The 23,270-nt window shown below is 34.6% G+C and overlaps 2 protein-coding genes across 2 annotated transcripts; both read left to right on the top strand.

Moving 5' to 3' along the window:
• Nucleotides 1-1,637: 1,637 nt before the first annotated feature.
• On the top strand, nt 1,638-3,173 carry LOC141671826 (two-component response regulator ORR3-like). The gene is made up of 5 exons (XM_074478202.1): nt 1,638-1,941; nt 2,038-2,144; nt 2,270-2,344; nt 2,593-2,663; nt 2,767-3,173. The coding sequence occupies exons 1-5, from the start codon at nt 1,836-1,838 to the stop codon at nt 2,984-2,986; spliced, it is 579 nt and encodes a 192-aa protein (XP_074334303.1). The 5' UTR covers nt 1,638-1,835; the 3' UTR covers nt 2,987-3,173.
• A 53-nt stretch (nt 3,174-3,226) lies between these two features.
• On the top strand, nt 3,227-20,109 carry LOC141671825 (DNA-directed RNA polymerase V subunit 1-like). The gene is made up of 20 exons (XM_074478200.1): nt 3,227-3,363; nt 3,544-3,621; nt 5,182-5,278; nt 5,648-5,774; nt 5,871-5,986; nt 6,260-6,313; nt 7,441-7,608; nt 8,529-8,687; nt 8,774-8,929; nt 10,074-11,804; nt 11,901-12,076; nt 13,194-13,269; nt 13,375-13,499; nt 14,064-14,221; nt 15,769-16,043; nt 16,318-16,491; nt 16,595-16,735; nt 16,824-17,476; nt 18,172-18,286; nt 19,407-20,109. Exons 3-20 carry the CDS (start codon nt 5,189-5,191, stop codon nt 19,779-19,781), a joined length of 4,869 nt encoding a protein of 1,622 aa, XP_074334301.1. The 5' UTR covers nt 3,227-3,363; nt 3,544-3,621; nt 5,182-5,188; the 3' UTR covers nt 19,782-20,109.
• Nucleotides 20,110-23,270: the final 3,161 nt, after the last annotated feature.

Here is a 23,270-nt window from a genome sequence, read left to right as displayed (position 1 = left end):
TATAAGAGATTTTAGGCTTGTCGAGATCTCTAAATTCACATCTTCACTTTGACTTATCGATAACTCTTAGTTCTCTAGTGGCTTCCTGACTTGTCAATATCTCAGAGTTCTTTAGTCAACTTCACCTTGTCGATATCTTAGAGTTCTCTAATGAATTTTGATTTATCGATATCTCTGAGTTCTCTAGTGGAATTTGACTTATTGATAACTCAGAGTTCTCTACTGAATGTAGACTTGTCGATAACTCTGAGTTCTCTAGTGAAGGAATGACTTGTCGATATCTCCAATCTTCAGTTCTTCAACTTGGCTTGTCGATATCTTCCTGAGTTCTCTAGTAGCTATCCTGACTTCTCGATAAGCCATTATGGAGTTCTCGAATGACTTCTCTATAACATTAAATCTGTGACTTGTAGAGATTTTGACTTAGAGTATTTTTCTCCAAACAGATTTATTCAACTTCAAACTTCTTCAAAATTCTTCTGAGGCATGATCTTCTTGATCTTCTTCCAGATAAAATCCTTAGGCTTGATACTTTTTCAGGAAAAAGACTACAGTCTGCTCCTTTGCATTTTTACAGACTTTAAGTGTTACAAGTACAAAATACAAATTAAGATAACAATACAACTTAATTAAGATTGACAAAATGTCTTAGTGTTGTTAAAGTACAAGCATGTCTTTTACAACATTATTTATAAATAATGATTAAATATTTGTTGTTGATAGGATTCGAAACCGAAAACTTGATTATTGTATTCTTTTTATAAATAATAATAATAATATAATTGATAGTTTTTTGTGGGATTTGAAGCTAAAATTTTATTTGTAATTTAATAGTAAAAATAGAAAATATTATTGTTATCGAGATTCAAATGTGTTAATTTGGGTGATATATTATTTTAGTATATAAATTTAAGACTCACAGATTTATCGACATTAAGCTAATAAGAAGATGTGACTGACTTTGATTGAGCAAAAAGTAGTGATTAATCAAATTACAAACTATACATCATTCTACTTATTATGGTTTAATATAACTTAAATTAAATATATATATTTTTTTTAATAATGTCCTGATTAATATATAATTTATCAATTTGTATCCAATTAATATCTCTATCAATTAATTTTGATTTTCAATTTTGAGGAGTAATAAATGTTGTTGGAAGGAGAGAGTCAAGCAGCTGAACACGTTTAGGCATGTGCTGGTATACTTCCCTGATTACCCTAACTACAATCCAAAGGTCATCATACAAACAACATAATCTTCTTCTCCCTTTAATCATTCTCATATCAATTTCAAAAAGATTAACCCTGATTCTCTCAAATTCAAATTTTAAAATTTTCCTAACATAATTTACCAAATGAGTATATTGTTATTTCGAAATTCGAAAAAAGATCACATAATTAAAATGTAATGAATGTGACACCTCAGAAATTTAATATTGTGGATGTGAAGTTTGAAAATTTGAAACTGATAAATTACCTAATATTGTTAGTCAATCAAGTTGGAAATTAGTTGTGGATTATAATAATTATGGTAAGCAAGAAAGAGCAAGTCCAAGTCTTGTTAAAAATGAGCATGCATAAAGAAACTTCTTTGCTTGTTCTTTAATCCAAAAATCAACCCCTGAAGATTTGGAGGAGATTGTGATATCATATCTGGTCGGATCTTCTTTCTCACCTGTCAATATCTTCAAACAAATCATCTTTCCTCATGGCCCTTGATATAAACTCACATTCACAGCCACATTTTATAATCATCTTTTCTTCATTTCTCTCCATTGGTTTCTTGCAAATAGTTTCTTGCTTTTTTACAACAAATATATAGTTCTTGAATGGAGTCTGTAGCTGCAGATATTCAGTTCCACGTGTTGGCTGTTGATGATAGCATTCTTGATAGGAAGTTGATTGAAAGGCTTCTTAAAACTTCTTCTTATCATGGTATGCAGTGTTTGCATGTACTTGCATCAACTTATATTAAAGTTCTGTTTTTTTGGTTTTTTATGATTTTAATGTTTGAATGTTGTTTTTTTGCAGTTACTGCTGTGGATTCTGGAATAAAAGCTCTGGAATTTCTGGGTTTGCAAAGAGAAGAGCATGTGACTAAAGATTTACCATCTGTTGCTTTAAAAAACTTCCATCAAGTAACCTACATAACATTCTATTTAACTATGGGAATTTGATTTTTGATCTTTCTTTTGTTTTGAAAAGATTGAATCTTTAGATATGGGTTATTAATGTTTTTTTAATCTTTTTTATGTGATTGCAGGTAGAGGTGAATTTGATTATCACTGATTATTGTATGCCTGGTATGACTGGTTATGATCTTCTAAGAAAGATCAAGGTCAGTTGATTTTCTGATTCTTGAATTTTGATTTTTTTTAAGTCATTATGTTTCAAAACGCATCGATGTAGTCTATGCTTTTTGTAGAAGTAAAGATTTCTTCTGATAGTCTATGCTTATGACAGGATTGAATAGTTATAGGTTGGAAAAACTGGATATCTATGATCTATACAGTTGACAGCTTTGATGTTTAATGTTTGTTAGAACATTTTGGTTCGAATGATTAAATTCTTGGTTTGATTTTTCAGGAATCCACTTCACTGAAAGACATACCAGTCGTGATCATGTCCTCGGAGAATGAACCTGCAAGGATTAATAGGTGAGACTTGAGTTTTATGATACTGCTTTTCTTGATCTGATTTTTAAAAATATATTTCCTCTAAAAAAGATGGTGTCTAATTACTGGATTTGTTGTTGATCAGATGCTTGGAAGAAGGAGCTGAGGAGTTCTTCCTTAAGCCAGTTCAGTTATCGGATGTTAATAAACTAAAACCTCATTTAATCAGGAAGAAAATCGAGGATGTGCAGCTCACCGATCATAAGAGAAAGAGCAATGAAGAATGTGTTTCCCCCGATAAAAGAAGAACAAGATACGATGAGCCTGAAGGGTTGTCTACAGATGAACAACAGCCGTCTAGATGAAATAATACCAGCGTTTTTACTTCTCTGTTCTATGCAAGTTCATATAGACAGGCTAAATAGATTAGATTCAGTGAAAGAAGAGCGCTATTTTAACTTTATCAAATGACAGAAGTAGAATGCAATTTATATCAGTTTTTTTGCTGAATTTAAGAATCGTGAATTTTAAACATTGCGTTTTGTTCTTAGATTCTTCTGATTTGCTCTGTTTCTGTTGCCTCGGTTATCTCTACCAAGGGCTAGCTTTTCCTTGTGCATTTTTGTGTGTTATATTTTATACATCTCTATTCCAGTTATGTTCAAATCCTTTCACAAATCTGAATGTTTTGGTCATGTTACAGATCATTTTCCGATCATCACTCATTTTCCGGTCATCAATGGTACTGCATTATATAATATATAAAGTTATGAAACATTGAATATTTCTCTTTAATCTTTTCATAGGAGTAGCTCTGGGCATTAATCGGCTATTTTATCCCTAGATTGAGACTTTGCCTGCTGCAATTTGTTTTTAAAATTGTCTTGATTTCGTATATTCATCACCTTTGTTTCTCTGCTAGAATTCATACTCCGAATGTCTAAAACACAAACTGGAGATGTATTGCAACCACGATGTATCTGAACTATGCGTGACAGAGGTAAACCAAAAATAGAAGTACTGGTATTCCACTGGCCAATATGTATTTTTTTGTTATCCCATGTTATTAGAATGAGCTAGCAACTCCAGCATGATGCACAGATGTATCACATATAAGAATCATGCGCCAGTGATTGGCATTTAAGATATGCACACAGTCTCGCACATCCCAAAATATTTTCAAGTCATATGTGACTTAGCTGTGCAACCATCGTTGCTGTGGCACATGCCAGATTTGTTTGATATATCGGCCAAACAATTCCTATACTCCGGGTCTTGGTCTTCACTCTTCCCCCCTGGTGCTAACAGATCCAGCTGTTAGTAATGTCACATACCAAGGACATTCATATATATATATATATATATAAAAATATAAAAGAAAAATCTCCGCTTATCAAATAGGCATTGGGGGGGGGGGTGTTTTAAGACAAAAGATTGTTTCGTTAGTCACTTGGTGGACAGGCTTGAGAAACAAGCTTCTTGGTGGTTTCCAGACGTGAAATGCACTGTTGGCTACTAAACACTCACAACATACTTAACAATCTGGTTGTTTCCCCTGCATCGCGTACTGTGATAGTGTTCTATGTGCCCTGAGATTTTGTTTAAACGATGAAAATTCCGATGGAACTTTCAAGGGTCTGAATCTGATCAATGATCATGGCATACATTTTGTTTGGTGAAATACATATTAAGCTGTGCGCTTGCAACTTCAAACATGTATTACTTCTTCAAATCGACTTAATTGTTAATACAATCTCCCATTTTTCTCTTTTGGCTTGATAAATCTGAATTAATGAAACTTTTTTCTACATAATTTTTTAGTTATTAGCCAAAAAGCCCAACAAAATACAGAAATTCTCAACAGCCCAATTGTTTATTAAACCTGCTTTTACAAAGACTAATTATGTGTTGACGCTTCACGTGACGTTTCATGTTCTAAAATGGAAAGTTCCATTTTTCAAGAATTGGATCGTTCCATTTTCCTCCTAACATTAAATAGTAATCTTTTTTAATTTTCTTCCGTCATTATTTTTCTCTCTTTTTTATTTGGATTCATCCTTCATGGTGGTTCAAAACTTGTAAAGTACTCTTACTACTTCATTTGAAAAAAAGAGAGAATATTTATAGATTCTTGGTGTTGATGATCAACTTAAAGCAAAGCAAAGAGTAACACCATATTTGCATGCATTCTTGTGCTGCTACTATCATAACCTTTGCCATTCTAACTTCTAAGGTAGCAACCCTTAAGCCCTTGTTTATACATACATTGTTCTTGTGGTTGTGGTTGTACTAAAATGATCTCACCTTTTTTTATTTTTCATGTATACACATACACATTAATTTCCCTTATATTTGTATGTTTACTGTGTTTAAAATACTCATTTTAGGAGTTTCGGTTTTTGTTTCATTTAAATTTAGTGAATGAATGTGTACATTACATATGTTTGTTTGTTTAGTATGGTTTTCATGTAATTTTTGTTCTGTTGCTAAATGATTTATTGTAACATTAGTGATCTCTCTGTACAACTTGTGTTGGGGTATGTTTTGTACATTTTTGTAGGTGCATTATGAAAGATATAAAAGAGAGACCATCTAAAGCTGTTTTGGACGGAGAAATTACTGGAATCAGGTTTGGCTTGGCGAGTCAAGATGAGATTGTAAGTACATTACCTTTGTTGTTTACCAATCTGTTCTGTTTTTTTTTTATGCCAAAGTTTTGTCAAGGTAGTGCTGGATTTATTTTCGTCAGTACTACTCTATGTCTGTTATTAGTAATTCGATATTTTTTATATTTTTCACAAAAATACATAAATTATGATGCTAATGTTGAACCCTTCGGAAATTTTATACCTGGAAAGGAAGAGCAAAAGAGGGATTATATTCCTCACAAAGATTTATAATGTGGAATGAAATAGTTAGAATTAGTCTCCCAAATTGTTAAACAGCAGAACTCCTATTTTTATTCTGTTTTAATGTATACTGATCCCAGTTTCCAACAACAGTTTTTATTTCCTGTTGTTATGTAGTCTAAGTCTTCGGGTAGTGGCTGCCCAATTAGCCATCCCAGTCAGCTATCAAATCCGTTTCTTGGCCTACCCCTTGGGTCAGGGAAGTGTGAATCCTGTGGTACAGATGAAGTTGGGGAATGTGAAGGTATAAAAATCTCTTTTCCGTTTTTTTTCACCGTTGCTCATGAGCTCATTGTATGTTTGCTTATTTGCTTTTGAGTTTTCTATATATCTTTTGCAGGACATTTTGGATATGTTGAGTTACCGACTCCAATATATCATCCTTCCCATGTGAGTGAAATGAAGAGGCTTCTAAGTCTTTTGTGCCTGAATTGCTTGAAAATGAAAAACAAAAAGGTGAGATTCTTATGGCCTACGAATTTTTTGCAGTGAAACTCAGAGTTGATGACTTTCACCAACACGCACCCATACACATGTTACCTTCTTTGAGCAGATCTTTACATCTTTTGTGAGTTCGGGAATTTAAGGAAATTAGATAAACATTTGAAATGGCCAAGTTGAAGTGAAAGCATAGTGACCTAAATAGCTTAGTGAAATACTGGTTGATTTCCTTTTGTGTCTTAGCTTTAGAACTTCAATGTCTTCTTGTAACTGGAATTTCACTTTCAGAATCAGTCAAAGGATGCTGGTATATCTGGAAGAGTGTTATCGTCATGCTGTGAGGTAAGTGGCAAATTTGGAGAGAAAGAGTACAATTCTCCAGGTCTAACGCTTTGGAACATCTTTTTCTTATTTATTTTGGAATCGTTTTGTTTTAACATTATGCCATAATAAATTTTGGAATTTATTATGGCAAATTGATGCAAGTAGGTTCCACACAAAAAAACTTGCATATGTTTCACTTGTACTGATATTAATGATAAATGATATCACAAAATGGAAAGGATTATCAAATGATACTGCTAAGAAAGATGAAAAACACAGGATGGAAGAAATTTCCCTTTACCATCGAACTTTTTACTCTGTTTTTCTTTTTGTTTAGCTCATTGTATCCCTTTATACTTACATTTGTTTACTCTGTTTTTCATCTTGCTTAGCCGCATTATTGGATTATCCTTCCATTCAAAAGATAAATACTTGTTTGTGCAATAAGTTTCCAAGGAGTTGTGCATGAATTTATGATTTTATCAAATTTTGGCCAACTGAAGTTAAAGTTTTCATTTTTGAGGAAATTCTTATCGGACTTCCTTCTTTTCATGATGAGTGGAGGGCTGGAGGCATATAAGTTATGTATCATTCACTTTTCAGCCCAAAATTCTAATAACTTACTCCCCCACCCCCTTCCTTATGTGCATGTTAGCTCTTGTAAAACAGATTACTTTGCACTCTAGAGTTTTTATAACTGTTGATATATTTCAGATCAAAATTTAGTCAAGATGTATGATTTGTAGCTTCATATAAGTTCATCTAGGAAATTATTTAATACAATATGGTGCTTTAACTGGACAAAGAGTATTTGTTCTAGGGGTAAATGAAATTCAGTAATAACATGGTATAGGTAGCTTGTGATTGGAAATGTTAATACTACAGACTGGCACTTTCCAATGAAAACGTACTATATAATCAAAATCTGTAGACTGCGGTCTAATACTTGATACAGCTGTAAATTTCCAAAATAGCATACATGCTTAAGTTGTTTGTATTTTGTAGATTTTTTTTTCTGAAGTTGACAGTACTTGCTACTTAATATGTTTCTCCAAATTTTTTATAACGAATTCCTTGTCCTTTTTTTTTTTTACATTTGATGAGGAAGTTAAGTTATGAGACTTATGTGTAAATTTTTCTCCCAGGAGGCTGCACAAATCTCTATTGTTGAGGCAAAAACATCAGATGGTGCATGCTACTTGGAGTTGAAGACACTGTCCAGATCATCTCCACCAAATGGATTCTGGCATTTTTTGGAGCAGTATGGTTTCCGGTATGGTAGTGGCAGTTGTCGACCTTTGCTTCCTTCAGAGGTTAGTGGTTAACTTTTTGTGAATTCTGTGGCTCTGCTTGTGGTTTGTGCCTGGTGCAAACTAATATCGTTTCCTATACACTTTCTTGTCATTTCTTTATGTTACTATTTTTAGCTAGTGACAATATTTATTGAATGCTGTTTGGGTGCAGCGTTAGAGATGTACCTTTAAATATATCATTAAGTGGGAGCCAAATTGTTAACCTGCTTGTAATATGAATATTAAATCGTTGGTATTAAATTAATCCTAACTCCTGATTTTTACACTCCTATGCGGAGCTCGAGAATGAAATTTTCCCTCCAGATATTTTCTTGCAACTTCTTAGATTCCAAATTCTTGTAGGATATGGCTAAAAGAACCTTTGCATATGAACTTTTTCAGCTTTTGGATTATAGGGAGCTGGTTTTGAGTTTGCTATTGTAAGCCAGCAAATCAGATTTTTGTGTCTACACACACGTAAAGTACAATTCGTGAGTCAAGTATAGCTATTAAAATTGCTGTTAAGCTGTGTAATAAATTTAATTCCCTGTAGCTCGTATTTGTGGTTTGTATTTTGCGTTTCATATTCCTCCCCAAATAATAGAAACTGATGTGCATGTTTACTCCTAGTCCCTATTTACAAACCTTAATATGGTGTTGTTATCTGATTTAACAGAATGGAGCAAGGAAACATGTAGCATATGAGAATTATTAAGAGATTAATAAGTACCTTGTTCATGATTTTTGTTTGTATAGAATTGTTTGTTGTTAAAGGATTGGAGTCTGATGCTATATATACCGATTTTTTTGTCTGGTATGAAATGTTTCTCCATCAGCTTGTTGTCTGGTATGAAATGTTTCTCCATCAGCTTGTTTACCGAGTTCATTCATATTTCCCTGTCCCTCTTCTCCGATGTATGTATGTGTATATGCGTGACCAGGTCATCGTAATTCTGAAAAAACTTCCTCAAAAATCTCGAAAAATGCTTTCTACAAAAGGTTTCTTTCTTCAAGAGGGGTATATTTTGAATTATATACCAGTTCCTCCCAACTGTTTGTCGGTACCGGATGTTTCAGATGGAAGTAGCATTTTGTCTTCGGTTAGTACTTTCTCCACCCAAGTATGAAGTATCTTTGATTCATCTATGATCGAATTTCTACCCTTAGACATCACTGTTCTCTTCAGGATTATTCCAAATCAGTCCTCAAGAAACTTGTGAATCAAGCTTATGTTATTAAAAGTTCAAGGGCTGGTAAGCCAAACTTTGAGTCTGCGATGATTGAAGCCAATGACTTGCAAGTGACAGTTGCTGAGTATCTTCTAGTTAGGGATGTTGCCAAGGTACTTAAGTAACCTTTAACTAGCATATTGAAATAGTTGCAAATGCTCTTTAATTTTCCCTTCAAATGACTGTATTCTCTAGGAATCAGCTGTTTTTCAAGTGATGAGTCTGGGAATTAAGTTTTAAAACGTGCTAGAAATGTTCTCTCTGTTGTGCTTCTGAACAGTCACAACTGAGAGCAACACAATTTTCAGTATTTTTGGTTTATTCCTACTGATTAGTTTGTATTATCTTATGTTTGTGTTTTTTGAAAGATATTTAACTTTTACTTTTCTAGGAACTGCTTATGCTTTAGATATTGTTACCTCATTCATGTAACTGATTCTAGGATTCAAATAGATATGTTTGAGTAATGTTTTTTGGAATGTTAAAATATGTTTATCACAGAGTTGGTTGGGATCTAAAGTGAAATTCTTTCCAGAAGTTTGAAGGCATTATAAACCAATTGTTTTATAAAGTATTATTGTCCTGTATATAACAGTTATCATCTGAAGTACTTTTGGTCTTTCGTATTTATGTAAATGCCCATAAGCTTTCACTGAAGACCAATGAGTGGTTTTCCGGAGCTTTCATCCATCTCTTGAGAAAAGGAGTTTTATTAAATTTAACTAATTTTTTATCCTGGCCATCAATTTGAGGAAAGTTAGAATGTATTAATTACAATATTTTTTGTATATATATTTTGGTTAAGTAAAAATCAGAACTACTTGCGTATTGACTACATGCTACTGGAACTTGTTTGTCTTCAACAATGTTATTTTCTTTTGTGAGTTGTGCTAAAATTAGTATTTAGAAATTGCAAATATATGTTTTGAATTCTTCATTTAGTGCACTTCATTTTAATGAAGATCATCAAGCTCCAGGTGCCCCCTGGTGATTTGTTGTTTAAAAACTATGTTCTTGTTATACTGCTTCCACTTTACTTGGTGGTTAAATTTATATTACTAATTTTTTTTTGCTAAATGGTTAAATGCATATTATCCAAGTTTGTTCTTTGAGAACGGAGGTGTGCACTACCTGACTACCTGTTTTGGAGTTTAAGATAAACTAAATAGTAATCCTGTTTTACCTTGTGGTTCATCCAAATAAAACATCATTTTAATTAGTTTTACCCTGGTCAAATGAACTTTTTTATTTTACAAGGCTTCTCGTGGCATGGACGGGCGTTCTGGAATTTATAAGGATGGCAAAAGTTCGACTAAAGTGCAGCTCCAAAAAATGAAAACACTCTTCATCAGAAAGGGTACTGGCTTTTCGTCTCGCAGCATTGTAACTGGTGATCCATATAAAGGGGTAGGTGAAATTGGGTTACCTTTTGAATTAACGCAGAGGATCACTATTGAGGAGAAGGTCAGTCAACATAACATCATGTACTTGCAAAATTTAGTTGATAATAAACAATGCATAGAGTACAGTGATGGCTTAAAGACATACTCACTGAGAGAGGGTTCAAAGGGTCATACTCTATTAAGAGCTGGACATGTTGTGCATCGAAGAGTTATGGATGGCGATATTGTTTTCATAAATAGGCCTCCTACAACCCACAAGCATTCACTGCAGGCATTATCAGTCTATGTCCATGACGGTCACACTGTCAAGATTAATCCTCTAATATGTGCCCCCCTAGGTGCTGACTTTGACGGGGATGCGATTCATGTATTTTATCCACAGTCACTTTCAGCAAGAGCAGAGGTTTCTGAGTTGCTTTTAGTTGAGAGGCAGTTGCTTAGCTCTCACAGTGGAAAACTTAACTTGCAGCTGGCTACAGATTCTGTATTATCTCTGAGACTCATGTTCAAGAGATATTTTTTAAGTAGGGTAGCTGCCCAACAATTAGCTTTATTTGTGTCTGGAGTTCTACCTAGCCCTGCCCTGCTGAGAGCTCAACATTCTGAATCCCAATGGACTGTTTTACAGTTATTGCAAACTGCTTTACCACCCAAGTTTGACTGTTTTGGGGAGAGGCACAACATTTGGCAAAGCCAAATATTGGAAGTTGATTATAGTAGGGACCTGATGCAGTCTACTATAAATGACATTTTAACTTCAATTTTCTTCAGGAAGGGTCCATCTGAGGTTTTAAGTTTCTTTAATTCCTTGCAACCCATGTTGATGGAAAACCTAAATGCAGAAGGTTTTAGTGTAAGTTTGGAGGATTTTTTTGTTCCAAATGATATTTTCTACAACATTCAAGCTCGTCTTCAGGAGTTCTCTTCTTTCCTCTATCATATGCGGTTGACACATAATGAACTGATAGCATTGCAACTGGAGAAACAGATCAGGCAATTGAAAGTGCCAATTACTAATCACATTCTAAAGGCATCAGCGATAGGCAACCTGATTGATTCTAAGAGTGAGTCGGCTATCAGTAAGGTAGTTCAGCAAATTGGATTTCTAGGTTTGCAGATATCAGATAGGGGAAAATTCTATTCGAAGACCTTGGTGGCTGACATGGCTTTACTCTTTCAAAAGAAGTACCCCTTCAGTGCAAACTACCCCTCTGAGGAATATGGTTTAGTACGAGGCTGTCTATTTAACGGGCTGGACCCCTATCAGTTGATGGTTCATTCAATCTCTAGCAGAGAAGTAATCATTCGATCGTCTAGAGGTTTAACTGAACCTGGGGTATTGTTCAAAAACTTGATGGCTATTCTTCGAGATATTGTCATCTGTTATGATGGAACTGTTAGAAATGTCGGCAGTAATTCCATTGTTCAATTTGAGTATAGGAAAGAAACAGGAACTTTGGATCATAGTACTTTTACTGCTGGGGATCCAGTTGGTGTGTTGGCTGCTACTGCAATGTCAAATCCTGCATACAAGACGGTTCTGGATTCTTCTCCCACTAGTAACAACGCATGGGATATGATGAAGGTATTCAGTTCACTTTATAAAAAGAAAATTACATAATTGTTTTAAAAGGACATCACAGTCAACGCAATAACATTATTTTGCATATTGTGTTTTCAGGAGATACTGCTTTGTGGAGGCAAATTCAGGAATGAAATTGTGGATCGTCGGTTGACATTATATCTGAATCATTGTGATTGTGGAAGAAAACATTGTTGGGAAAATGCTGCATATGGAGTGAAAAAACAATTGAAAAAAATCAGTCTTAAGGATGCTGCAGTTGAGTTTTTGATTAAGTATGTTTGTACTTTCCTTCTAGATCTACTATTTCATTGTCTTTTCATAGGAATATATTAGAACTGGAGAAAATGCGGCATAAAATGTGATATACAATTGGAAACAAATTAGTCTTAAGGATGCCGCAGTTGAGTTTTTGATTGAGTTTGTTAGTACTTTTCTCTTTGATATCCTACTTTACCGTCTTTTCCTATTAGAATATCTGTCCTTAGACCTGGCAACGTTTCGTGTCGTGTACAAACCTATCGTGTTTTAGTGTCAAAAACCTAAAAACCAAACCCGTCCCAGATTTGCATTCGTGTACCAATTTGGGGACAATAACTCGGAACTAATATATATGTGTTTAACCGTTTTGTACAGGAATATACACAAATTATAAACGAAAAAAATAAGATCAATATATTATTAAAAAATACACTAGATAATTAAATAATCTACGATCGTAAACAACCAAATTTCGAATACAAAATACATAAAATAAATTAAAATGTATATTTTTAAAATTTAGTTATTTGTTTATTCCGTGTACTTTTGTTTCGTGTCGTGTACCTATATTGAAAAACCAAAACCGACATTGATTATATTCGTATTTTTTCGTGTTCATGTACGTCGTGTTCATGTACCTAACTTTCGCACCCAAACACTAATTATTCGTGTTGTTTCTTACCGTTTTCACGTGTTAGTATACCAAAATTGCAGGCTCTATCTGTCCTAGAACTGTCTCTAGTTATGGGGTCTATGAGACTTCCCAATCTCCTAATCTTTGAATGACAAGAGAACAAGAATTTGCTTATCTTTAAGTTTTGGTTGTCAGGAGGCAGACGTATGTATATATAGTTTCACCAACTATAGTCGATATGTATATGTTGAAATGTCTCAACTCTCATCTACATATACATGTGTTGGAGTAGTGTGTTAGTAATTATCTGACAGATTTTTCTACTGTAATTTTGTTGCTGGTATCTTGGTGTTACCTGACTATGGTTTTTTGGAGAAAGGTACCTGCTCTTATTTTTATGTATTGTTTGTGTATAAATATAACAGTAATTCCTTGTAGAATACCAATGAACCTTTTATTGCTTCAATGTTTGCCTAATAACTTTTACATTCTCACAGGTATAATACACAACTAACTGAATATGATAGCACAGAAATTGATGCAGGCCTTGTTGGCCATTATCATCTTGATGAGGTTGGCATGCGATATAATTTGTTCCCTCCTTTTGTGCTAATCATTGTGTTTTCATCTTTCGGTAATATCTTATCATAATTGATTGTATTTTAAATTATCACACAGGTACTGATGAAAGATTCAAACATAAACATTGGCAAGGTATTAGAAAAATGTCAAGAGACTGTCTGCATAATGCGGAAGAAGAAGAGAGTTGGTCATCTGTTTAGGAACATTGAATTATCAGTCAGGTTGGTTTTTCGACTCCAAAGTCATCTTACTGTAAGTCTGTAACGAACACGGACAATTTATCGGTATCAGATCACTGATTTCTTCTGTGGTATGCTTAGCCACAGATGACTGCAGAAAATTACTTTCCATATTTCTCTTAAAAAGTGTTTTCTAACTGATTCTTACTTCAGGTACTGATAGTTTAAATGTCTATATCTCTGCACATTCATATTAGTTCAAATTTTGAATTGTGGTAAACACAGAAACATAATATTTGAAAACTAGGAAAAGGTCACTAGTATGATACTTGGCAACTACATGTTTCAGGTAGATACAGACAAAATATTACATGTAATGGCGAGATCAAGATAAATTGATAATTAATATATATTTTAGTAATTATTGTGCATAACTGTAGTTCATAAAATTAAAACTAAGTACATAAATTTTGAATTACAAAAGTCTAGTTTATTACATGGGTTCTAAGCTTGTAAATGTAAATTAGTTAACGGAGATTTTAAGTTTTCTGTCTGGCCCAATGCTTACATGTTTAGATGGTATTTAAATATGCCCCTTTCATGCAGTCAGTTTTGTTCTTTTCGGCAATTATCTAAAAGCAAAGTTTGTGGCATGCCATGCTTGAAGTTCTTTTGGAAGGATAATGGTGCCTTTCAGTTAGAGAACACTTCTCAGATATTTGTTCACACTATCTGCCCAGTTATGTTGGAAACTATAATTAAAGGTACATCACATTTCATTTCTTTAATTCCCTCATTATTTGTTTGAAAATGTCGTAGTCAACAGTGGAATGTTAAATTTCTGTCAAAAATTCAATGGAATGTTAAATGTCACATATATTTGGAAGTTTCTCTTTGTTAATCTTTTTCTCTGCCTTTGTATAAATGGATGAATATTTGAATGATTTGAGGATATATTTGATTCAGGCCTATTTTCCGTAGAGCATTACATTTTTACCAAATGTACCTATTTTTGCAAATAATGAATTTCATTAGTTTTAGTGAAGTCTAATTAAAATTTGTGAATGATTTGTTTATATTATAGATTCATTGCTCTCATGTTATGCTAAAGATTATGTATAGTTAATGTTCTTGACAATTAGACTAAAGAATGACTGAAATAGTAAATGACTTGTCGATCAATTAGCTTATTAGTTTACACCTAACCGAAACAGTCTTCAGAGGCTGATGTATTTTAGTTATGGATAGAACTCAGTGACGGTTCATTTACACATGTTCTTAGTTAGCCAGTCCCCAATGTTGGATTGTCTATCATTATGCTTCTAATGGGGCGGGAAAAATGTGGAACCCACCCCGCTTAAATGGGAAAATTTAATTAAAAAAATCTTAACGTGTATATTTTTGGATTGAGCAGTTTTATGAGCTTTTTAAGTTTGGCTCAAACTCAATAAGTTCGATCGGTTTGTGACAAAAAATTACGCTTACCCACGCCTTCAACCTGAGGTGTTGTGAGTGTTCATGACCGAGCTTAAACAATAAAATTTGCTAGTGTAACGGTTTAGGCTGGAACAAGTCTCCCTTAAAAAACTCTCGAATTTGATGAAGAAAACTCAAATTCGACTAGAATTACTCTATACCATCTTTACATCCTTATTAAAATGAATGACCAATTATTAGTATGCCATGTTGATAAATATACATGGCTCTAGCTGAGGTGAGAACAGTTCTCACCCTTTTATAAATTTTTGCAGAACAATATATACAAAAAGCCATGTTACCAGGACTCGGGTACGGGTATCGGACATTGGATTCAGCATATAACCTCTGTATAAGTGAAATATTACCTACCTTTTATATATTTTACATATGCAAATGAATTTCTTTTGCCAATAAAAAACATATACATGTTTGTCAGATTTATAGCATAATTTAAAATGATAACATGGAATTAGTAATTTATGGACATCCCTCTCTAGAAACAAGTTATTTGAGGCCTTGTAGATTTTTTTGAACTAAATTGCTTGAAGTGTCCATTTTCATAAGAAGGATCCCACTCAGATTCCGTACCCACACCCGTGTATATCCAGTCGAGACAGGTAAGAGGGGAAAATGAAGTGCCTGGGTAACAGAACATCTGAAGAACAATGGTTCTCATGCGTTCTCACATTAAAACTGCTTCCACTAGGGTGCGACAAAAAAAAATTAAGGATAAGAAGCATCTGATATGAAAATTTTTAACTTTCCTGGAACAAAATATCATTAAGTAAAACTAAAACCTATATACTGTAATAATTTTTTTGTGAATGAACAGGGGATCCACGGGTCTGCACTGCAGATATAATCTGGGTCAGTCCTAAAACAACTTCCTGGAATAGGAATCGTTTTAATAGTGAGAAGGGTGAATTGGCTATCGACGTGGTTCTTGAAAAGAAATTTGTAAAAAAGACAGGAGATGCATGGAGGATAGCGATGGATTGTTGCCTTCCTGTGATGCATTTGATTGACACTAGGAGATCAGTCCCTTATTCTGTAAAGCAACTTCAGGAGTTACTTGGGATAACCAGTGCTTTTGAACAAGCCATTGAGGTAATATTTATCTCTTGTTTCAAGTTCACAAGGTACTTGATAGTACATAACCACATAAAAATTAATCTTACACAATTCATTTACACTGTTTCACAATTTACTCGAGATGACTTGTACACGCAGATGTTACATGGGATAATTTATAGCTTTAGGAGGTTCATGGCATATGTCACTAGTTACTTGGGATAACTTGTACACAGAGATGTTAAACATGAAAGTTTGGACTTCGTACCATATTCTGAAGCTTCTGCACATATTGGAACTTATTTTGCAGCGCCTTTTAGCGTCAGTGACAATGGTAGCTAAAGGTGTATTAAAAGAGCATCTAATTCTGTTAGCTAATAGTATGACATGCTCTGGGAACTTAGTGGGATTCAACTTAGCTGGTATAAAGGAATTGTCTCGATCTCTGAGTTTGCAAGTACCTTTCACAGAAGCAACTTTGTTTGTAAGTACTAATTTTTTTTGTAATTTATAGGTATGGTTATTTTGTATGCCGATCTTTATTATCTATGTCTGTAAGATGTATAATTGTAATAAAACATTTACAGACTCCCAAAAAATGTTTTGAACTGGCTGCTGAGAAGTGCCATATGGATTCATTGGCGAGCATTGTAGCATCTTCTTCATGGGGGAAACATGTCGCTGTTGGTACTAGCTCTTCCTTTGATATTCTTTTTGACACTGGAGAGGTAATGTTGAATATTTAATCTTCTATAGTTTTTTTAGTGATGAAGTTTAAAATTGTGAATTAAATGTACTGTTGGTGTTCTTTGTTAGGTAAAAGTAAAACTGAATCAAGATGATGTGTATGACTCCCTAGATCTTATGCGTAGCAGTTTAGGGGTTGAAAAGAATACTTCCTGCCTTGGTGCCGAGATGGATGATCTTGATTGGACATCTGATGAAGATGCTCCGTCCCCTGAGCATGCTTCTGAAAAGCCAGTATTTGAAGACAATGCTGACTTTGGAATCGCAAACCAAAACGGATGGGACAGGGAGACCCGACCTCTGTCAGAGGCTGTTGGGTTTTGGGGTAGAAGTGCAGAAGAAGATTCGGGAACGCATACTCAGTGGTCAGCAGAAGTTGTTCAGGAAGAAAATGTTGAAAGGGATAGCGAGAGAGTGGAAGAAGTTGTTATGCATTCTTTTCCGGATGAAACTGCAAACCTTGAAAAAAATAGTAAGCCTGACCTTGTTAGTTGTTTGAATTCCTTGTCTGGGAGGACTAATGAGGATCAGGGTACCTCTAATGCTGGTTACAGCAGGCACAAAATCAATCATCCAATTAACATGGTAAGTAACGAATCCGTTCCAACAGCGATGACAGCTTCAGGTAGACAGTTAGACATGTTCACAGCTGATGAGCAAGAGCTGCTTGTTGAGATTGAGCCGATCGTACAGTCTGTCCAGAAGATAATGAATCAACAAGGGTACGCTTTATGTTCTACTTGTTTGTATAGATATATCGACCACATCTATTATAAATCACAAAATCTTTGGTTTCTGGTTGACAGTGTTCATATTACCATGTCTAACATACATCTTTTTGCTTCCTTATCTAATGTACATGAAACTATTAAATTATTAACTCAATATACCGTGAAGTTTTATATACTGGCTGAATCTCCGAACCTTCCTTACTCCTGTAAGTAATATTATTTTTAAGAAATCAGCAGTAAAAGTAAAGCAGCTTTATCTATGTTAGTTACATTTAACATAAGGTTATCATAGAATAATAAAGAAATATGTTTTGATCATTCTACATTTCACAATTGCATCCGAATTTATTTTTTTACGCGTAGAGTGTGAGTCCATATGGGTATAATCTCACTGATCTTCTCCAGGACCATAAAAACTACTCTTGATTTGTAATTCCCGAGAAATTTATCATTCAATATCATAAGTTATCAGTGTTTGACATTTACTTTCCAGAAGAATAGGCTTTAAATTTTATAATGTTATTTTCTCAAGTTGTAGACAAAACCGATCTCTGTTTATATTTGGATTGATTGCACTACTGGGATCAGTAATTCCTTTTTATTTTCTTAACTTTACTGTCATGAAACTAATTGCAATAAATTTCCCCTTAACCTTAAAGTATTAGCTAAATTTTTTTTCTGTGAAGGTACAATGTTGGGGATCCTTTAGCGATAGATGATCAGGGGTATATTATTGAGCATATCTTCAACTTCCATCCAAACAAAGTGGTAAAGATGGGAGCTGGGATCAAATATGTAATGGTATGACACTTCTCATTTCTTAAAAGACTAGAGTACCATTTGACATTTGTAATAGTATAGTATACTAACCTCTCTTTAGATCAAGGTATGAAAAGCCAAAGAATATTAGGTTTTGGCCCTCCCCTCGCAGTCTAAACTGCATGACAATCCACTAATGTGGTCTGTCTACTTAATTAATCGAGCATAAAAGTGTGAATTAAAAAGATTTTTTTGAAATTAGCTTCTGTACTGCAAAGTACATCTAAAATCTGTTAGAATTGTGTTGGCCATAAAACAATTTAGGACTGCTGATTGTGTTGTGTAAACTTTTATGTTTAGTTTGAGTCTCTCAAACCCTTTGCAAGCCTAGAAATTTGTCTGTGTGTGAGCATTCTGCATGAAAATTATGGCAGGCTTGAATCTTGATGAAAGGGAAGTAGGAAACAAGAGAAATTCCTGGTGGGTCAATTACTTGAATCGCAAAATACAAAGTAAAATTATTGTTATACATGTGAAAATTTGTAACTTTTAATTTTCCAAATTAAGATTCTCATAGAAGCAAATACTACGTTTAACATTATTTTAGTAAAGCAACATATTATAAAAATATTCCATTTTTAGGTTTGTTATTTTTGTGTATTTTTTGTTTACGTCATTTACACAATCATGATATAAATATTAGTCATGTTCCCAATATACAAATACTGAAACAAAAGTTGCATGTGAACCTAAAACAAGAACACATCAGAAACACTATATGCAGGAACCAAAACCCAATTTTTTCGTGTCGATTTTATTGCTGTGAAATTGCAAGGTCTAAACAAAATGAGAAGTGATGATTCAGAATTTTTATTTACAAAGGACCCATTTGACTATCTTGAAATGTCGATCCAAAATTGGTTTCTTTGTACAGCTGACAAGTACTGAAGCACATTTTATTAAGTGTTTGAGTATCTTGATGTTGCATATATGCAAAGCATCAGATATATGACTTCATAAATTGTTTGCATCAAAGTCTTTTACATCCCTTTTCTTGTAAACTTCTGCTCTCCATAATGTTACCCTTTTAAGTTTCTTAATATTCGTAATATGTTGCAGTTTTCTATCTTTACGCTAAGCATTTATAAAATTCATTTGACAGATCGATAAACATAGCAGTTTCCAGAATACTAGATGTTTTCACATAGTCCGTACGGATGGCCACAAAGAAGATTTCTCATACATTAAGTGCCTAAAGAATTACATGAAAGAAAAGTTCCCAGATCGAGCTGAAGCTTTCGTGCTCAAGTATTTCAAGAGAAGAAATCAACCACCTCATGCTGGATGGAAAGGGCAGAATACTCCTGAAACAGGAACCAGTTCTAGAGTTCGAAGGAACAAGGACCGCAATCTTTCTGAGTCGGCAGATTCAGCAACCAAAAAAATTCGTAGAGGCTGGAGCAGCTGGACGAATGCTGTAGGTAGTGTTCCAGAAGGTGCAACAACCGAGAAAAAGAGTAGTGGCTTCGGAGAATGATGGCGAGATTTAGTTTCTTCAACTTGCATCTCCTATTATCATCTAAATTAACCTTCTTGCTAATGGCTAATGTACTGTTGTCTAAGGGGAGTTCAGAGAGAGAGAAGTTACTGCAAGTCCCCCCTACCTCGAGCAGTTCGAGGTTCATGCACTTTAGTTACTCAGTTGTTAGTACAACAGTATTTTGCTACTAGTTGTTAATTTAACAGTATATGGACCCATTTGTGGTGGGAATCTCCTTGCCCTTGGTGGTAGTAGTGCAACTGTGCGGACTAAATCTTAAAGTAGTGTCTTGCTCTAGTGAAGATCATTTTACTTGTTTCTTTTCCCTGATTGAACTTGCACTGTTTATCTGTGTTCAGCTAATTCTTTTAAAACTTTCATGAATTTCACTTACAGCTGGTTACCAGATACTTGAAACATGCCTCTGTTTTAGTTTCCATTTTGGTAAGTGAATGTAAGAGGTGACAGCAACAATTAGAAAAGTAATCTGCAAGGCTTTAGGCTCGTGTGTACCCATGTGTTGGTAATAAGAGGCCAGGGTTCAGACCTAACCTTAAGCATGTCTGCTTGAGGACTAAGTAAAAAATTAATAAAGTATGTGGAAGATATTCAATGTACCCCTTGAAAAATTGTAATTTGCACTTTGGTGTACTAGTTCTCTGGTTGACATAACAAGTAATCTGCTTGGCTTTAGCCTAGTGTGTACTATGTTGGAGGGTATGTATGCAAGATAGCAGGTAGTCCCTTTTTTGTTGTTTTTTTTACTGAACAAGCATGCATGCATTTTGTTGGCTGTAGCTAGAGCTGGCCAAATGGGCGGGTTTGAACCGCTCATTCGGGACCGGTTCGTACCGAAACCGTAAAAAATTCGGACCGAACCGGGCCGGTTCAAACCCGCACAGCTCGGTAATTCAGGTGAACCGAACACGAATACCAATTTTAGAACCCGGGACCGCACGAGCCCGCACGAGCCCGCACGAGCCGCACGACAAGCCAGCCCGCACAGCCCGAGCCGCACGGCCCGGTTCGTGAGAATATGACACATGAAAGCCAGGAAGATCCAAAAACTGTTTCCACCTATTAACCTCCTTTTGCTTCCAGGCGTCGTCCATGCGCTCTACTCTCACAAATCTCCGTTACACTCGAGGTTTCACGCCCCTCTCTTATACTCCTCAATAAACACACTCATTTATCTCCATCACTACACACACATTTCACCTCAAACCAATTAATTACTCAACAATGGCTGCTTCTTTCATCACTCTTCCTTCTCTTCACTCTTCTTTCAATCACTCTCCTTCACTTTCTGTCACTGACCCTTTACTCAAACCCTCTTTTAAGAACACCCCTTTTACTCGGTTTTCTGTAAAACCCACCAAGATTTCGCCTTTTTCGCCTTTTAAGATTTCCTGTGATTCGAGCTCAGGCCACTCCTGGTATGTTTGATTTCTTGGTTTTTATGTGTTTTTTTGATGTGGGGTTTCAAGATTTTTGATTTTTTGATGGTTTTTGATTGTAGATTACACCCCTGAAGCTAAATTCTACAAGTCAACCCGCACGGCCCGGTTCGTGATTCAACCCGCACGGCCCGGTTCACGAATTCTTACGGTCCGGTTACGAATCCTGTAATCACGGTTCAAACCCGGCCCGAGCCCGATTCGTAATTCAGCGGTCCGGTTCAGTGTTCACTTACCGAGTGTTCAACCCGTGTGCGGCCCGGCCCGGCACGCACGGACCGCACACTTGGCCAGCTCTAGCTGTAGCATACCATATTCTATGTTTGAACATGGTTTTTATTCTATATTGTGTAGCTTTGTAAAGTTTGTGCAGCCATTATTATGTAAATTAATTGTTTGATTTCCTTTTCCAAACATTTTTTGTTTTTACCTGAACAATTGTCTTTCATACTAAGTGAGCACTCCCGAGAAATATTATATTTAGAAGAGTTATTTGCAAAATGTATCCCCGTGATTTGTTCAAAATGTATTTTTTTACCTATACTTTAGATAACTGCACTTTGTATCCCCTTATTATTTCGGCGCGACAAATTGCACTCTTTTCGTTAAATTTGTTAAAATTCTCAGGGGCATTTTAGGAAATTAAAATATTTAATTATAATTAGATCATTATTTAAGTTTTTTGACCCTCTAAATGATACTTTTCGAAAAAATTTAAAGAACAAAAATTATAGAGAACGAAAAAATCTTTTCAAAATAATAACATTCAAAATTATCAAAAAATTTACGAAGCCAAAATTAAATAAAATATATACTTATTGAATTTATAAAAAATAATTATAAAAAAAATATTTCAATTTTGAACCTTTTTATTTCGAGAAGATCTTTTTATTCTCTACTACTTCCGTTCTTTAAATTTTTTCAGAATGTATTGTTTAGAGGGTTATAAACCTTAAATAAAGATCTGAAAATAATTTAATATTTACATTTCCTAAAATACCCCTGAAAATTTTAACAAAATTAACGAAAAGGGTGCAATTTGTCGCGCCGAAATAGTAAGGGGATGCAAAGTGCAGTTATCTAAAGCATTGGTAAAAAATGCATTTTGGCCAAATTACGGGGATGCATTTTGTAAATAACTCTATTTAGAATGAGTCAGAGTAAGTATGTATTTTATATGAGGGACCTCACATAATTTGAATAATGTTAACAACCTATTGGACGGAGGAGTTTAAATTATTATGATGTGAAGTTTGATTGAGTGACTTATTTGAATGATTGTGGATCCCACTTGTAATTAGGAGTTTGGTAAGATTTAGTTATAGTTAGAGCGCCCTTATACTTCCCCTAGTGAGATCTTGTTTCCTTTAGGCCACCAAGTCCTCCAGGTGCACGAACCTAGACTTTTAATTGAACAACCTTAAAGATTTAATACTGAAAATCCATGCTTATGCTTACGGAATTTGGAGGCTGCTATAAGAAACAGCTTGCTAGGGAGGAAGATGCCGCAGAAGATCACTTGGCAGAAAGTTACAGTCCCGGGAGGTTTTGTTGTGCATCCTCCAACGCCAAATTTCTTGTTTATTGAGCTGGACGAGAACCACCCTCGACAACTCACGCACATTATATTGGTATTGTTTTTTACCAAATACGTGACTTCTTCGGAGGAGGTTACGAGTCCAACTCCTGGGTGTGTGTGAGTTTACAAAAGAAAAATAGAACTGGCAAACGTACTATATATTTACTGAAAGATCAATTATCAACCTCTGTCACAACGAAAGTATAAAACTGATTAATATACTAATACTAATATTTGTTTTCTGAATGTTAATTTATATACCTCATCCATAGGACAGCGTGATGTTAAAAAAGATATATTATGGCAATTCTTTGTTAGCAATTGGATCGAGTTCAAGTCGATAAAACCACCCACACAAGAGAAATAAATAGTTTTAGAAACTGTAACTACGAATTTAAATCAGCTCTCTTGACTACTACAAGCACAATTTATGAATGCGGCAAAAATCAA

Source organism: Apium graveolens, chromosome 7, assembly GCF_009905375.1.
Source record: "Apium graveolens cultivar Ventura chromosome 7, ASM990537v1, whole genome shotgun sequence".
Lineage (NCBI taxonomy): Eukaryota > Viridiplantae > Streptophyta > Magnoliopsida > Apiales > Apiaceae > Apium > Apium graveolens.
The sequence above is the reverse complement of the archived record's forward strand: the minus strand, read 5'-3'. Positions and strand labels throughout refer to the sequence as shown.

Coding starts and splice junctions, on each gene's coding strand:
- LOC141671826 (XM_074478202.1), top strand. CDS start 1,836: ATGGAGTCTGTAGCTGCAGATATTCAGTTCCACGTGTTGGCTGTTGAT. Junction 1,942..2,037: donor TAAAACTTCTTCTTATCATG/GTATGCAGTGTT, acceptor GTTTTTTTGCAG/TTACTGCTGTGGATTCTGGA. Junction 2,145..2,269: donor CTTTAAAAAACTTCCATCAA/GTAACCTACATA, acceptor ATGTGATTGCAG/GTAGAGGTGAATTTGATTAT.
- LOC141671825 (XM_074478200.1), top strand. CDS start 5,189: ATGAAAGATATAAAAGAGAGACCATCTAAAGCTGTTTTGGACGGAGAA. Junction 7,609..8,528: donor GACCTTTGCTTCCTTCAGAG/GTTAGTGGTTAA, acceptor ATGCGTGACCAG/GTCATCGTAATTCTGAAAAA. Junction 18,287..19,406: donor CTGGGATCAAATATGTAATG/GTATGACACTTC, acceptor TTCATTTGACAG/ATCGATAAACATAGCAGTTT.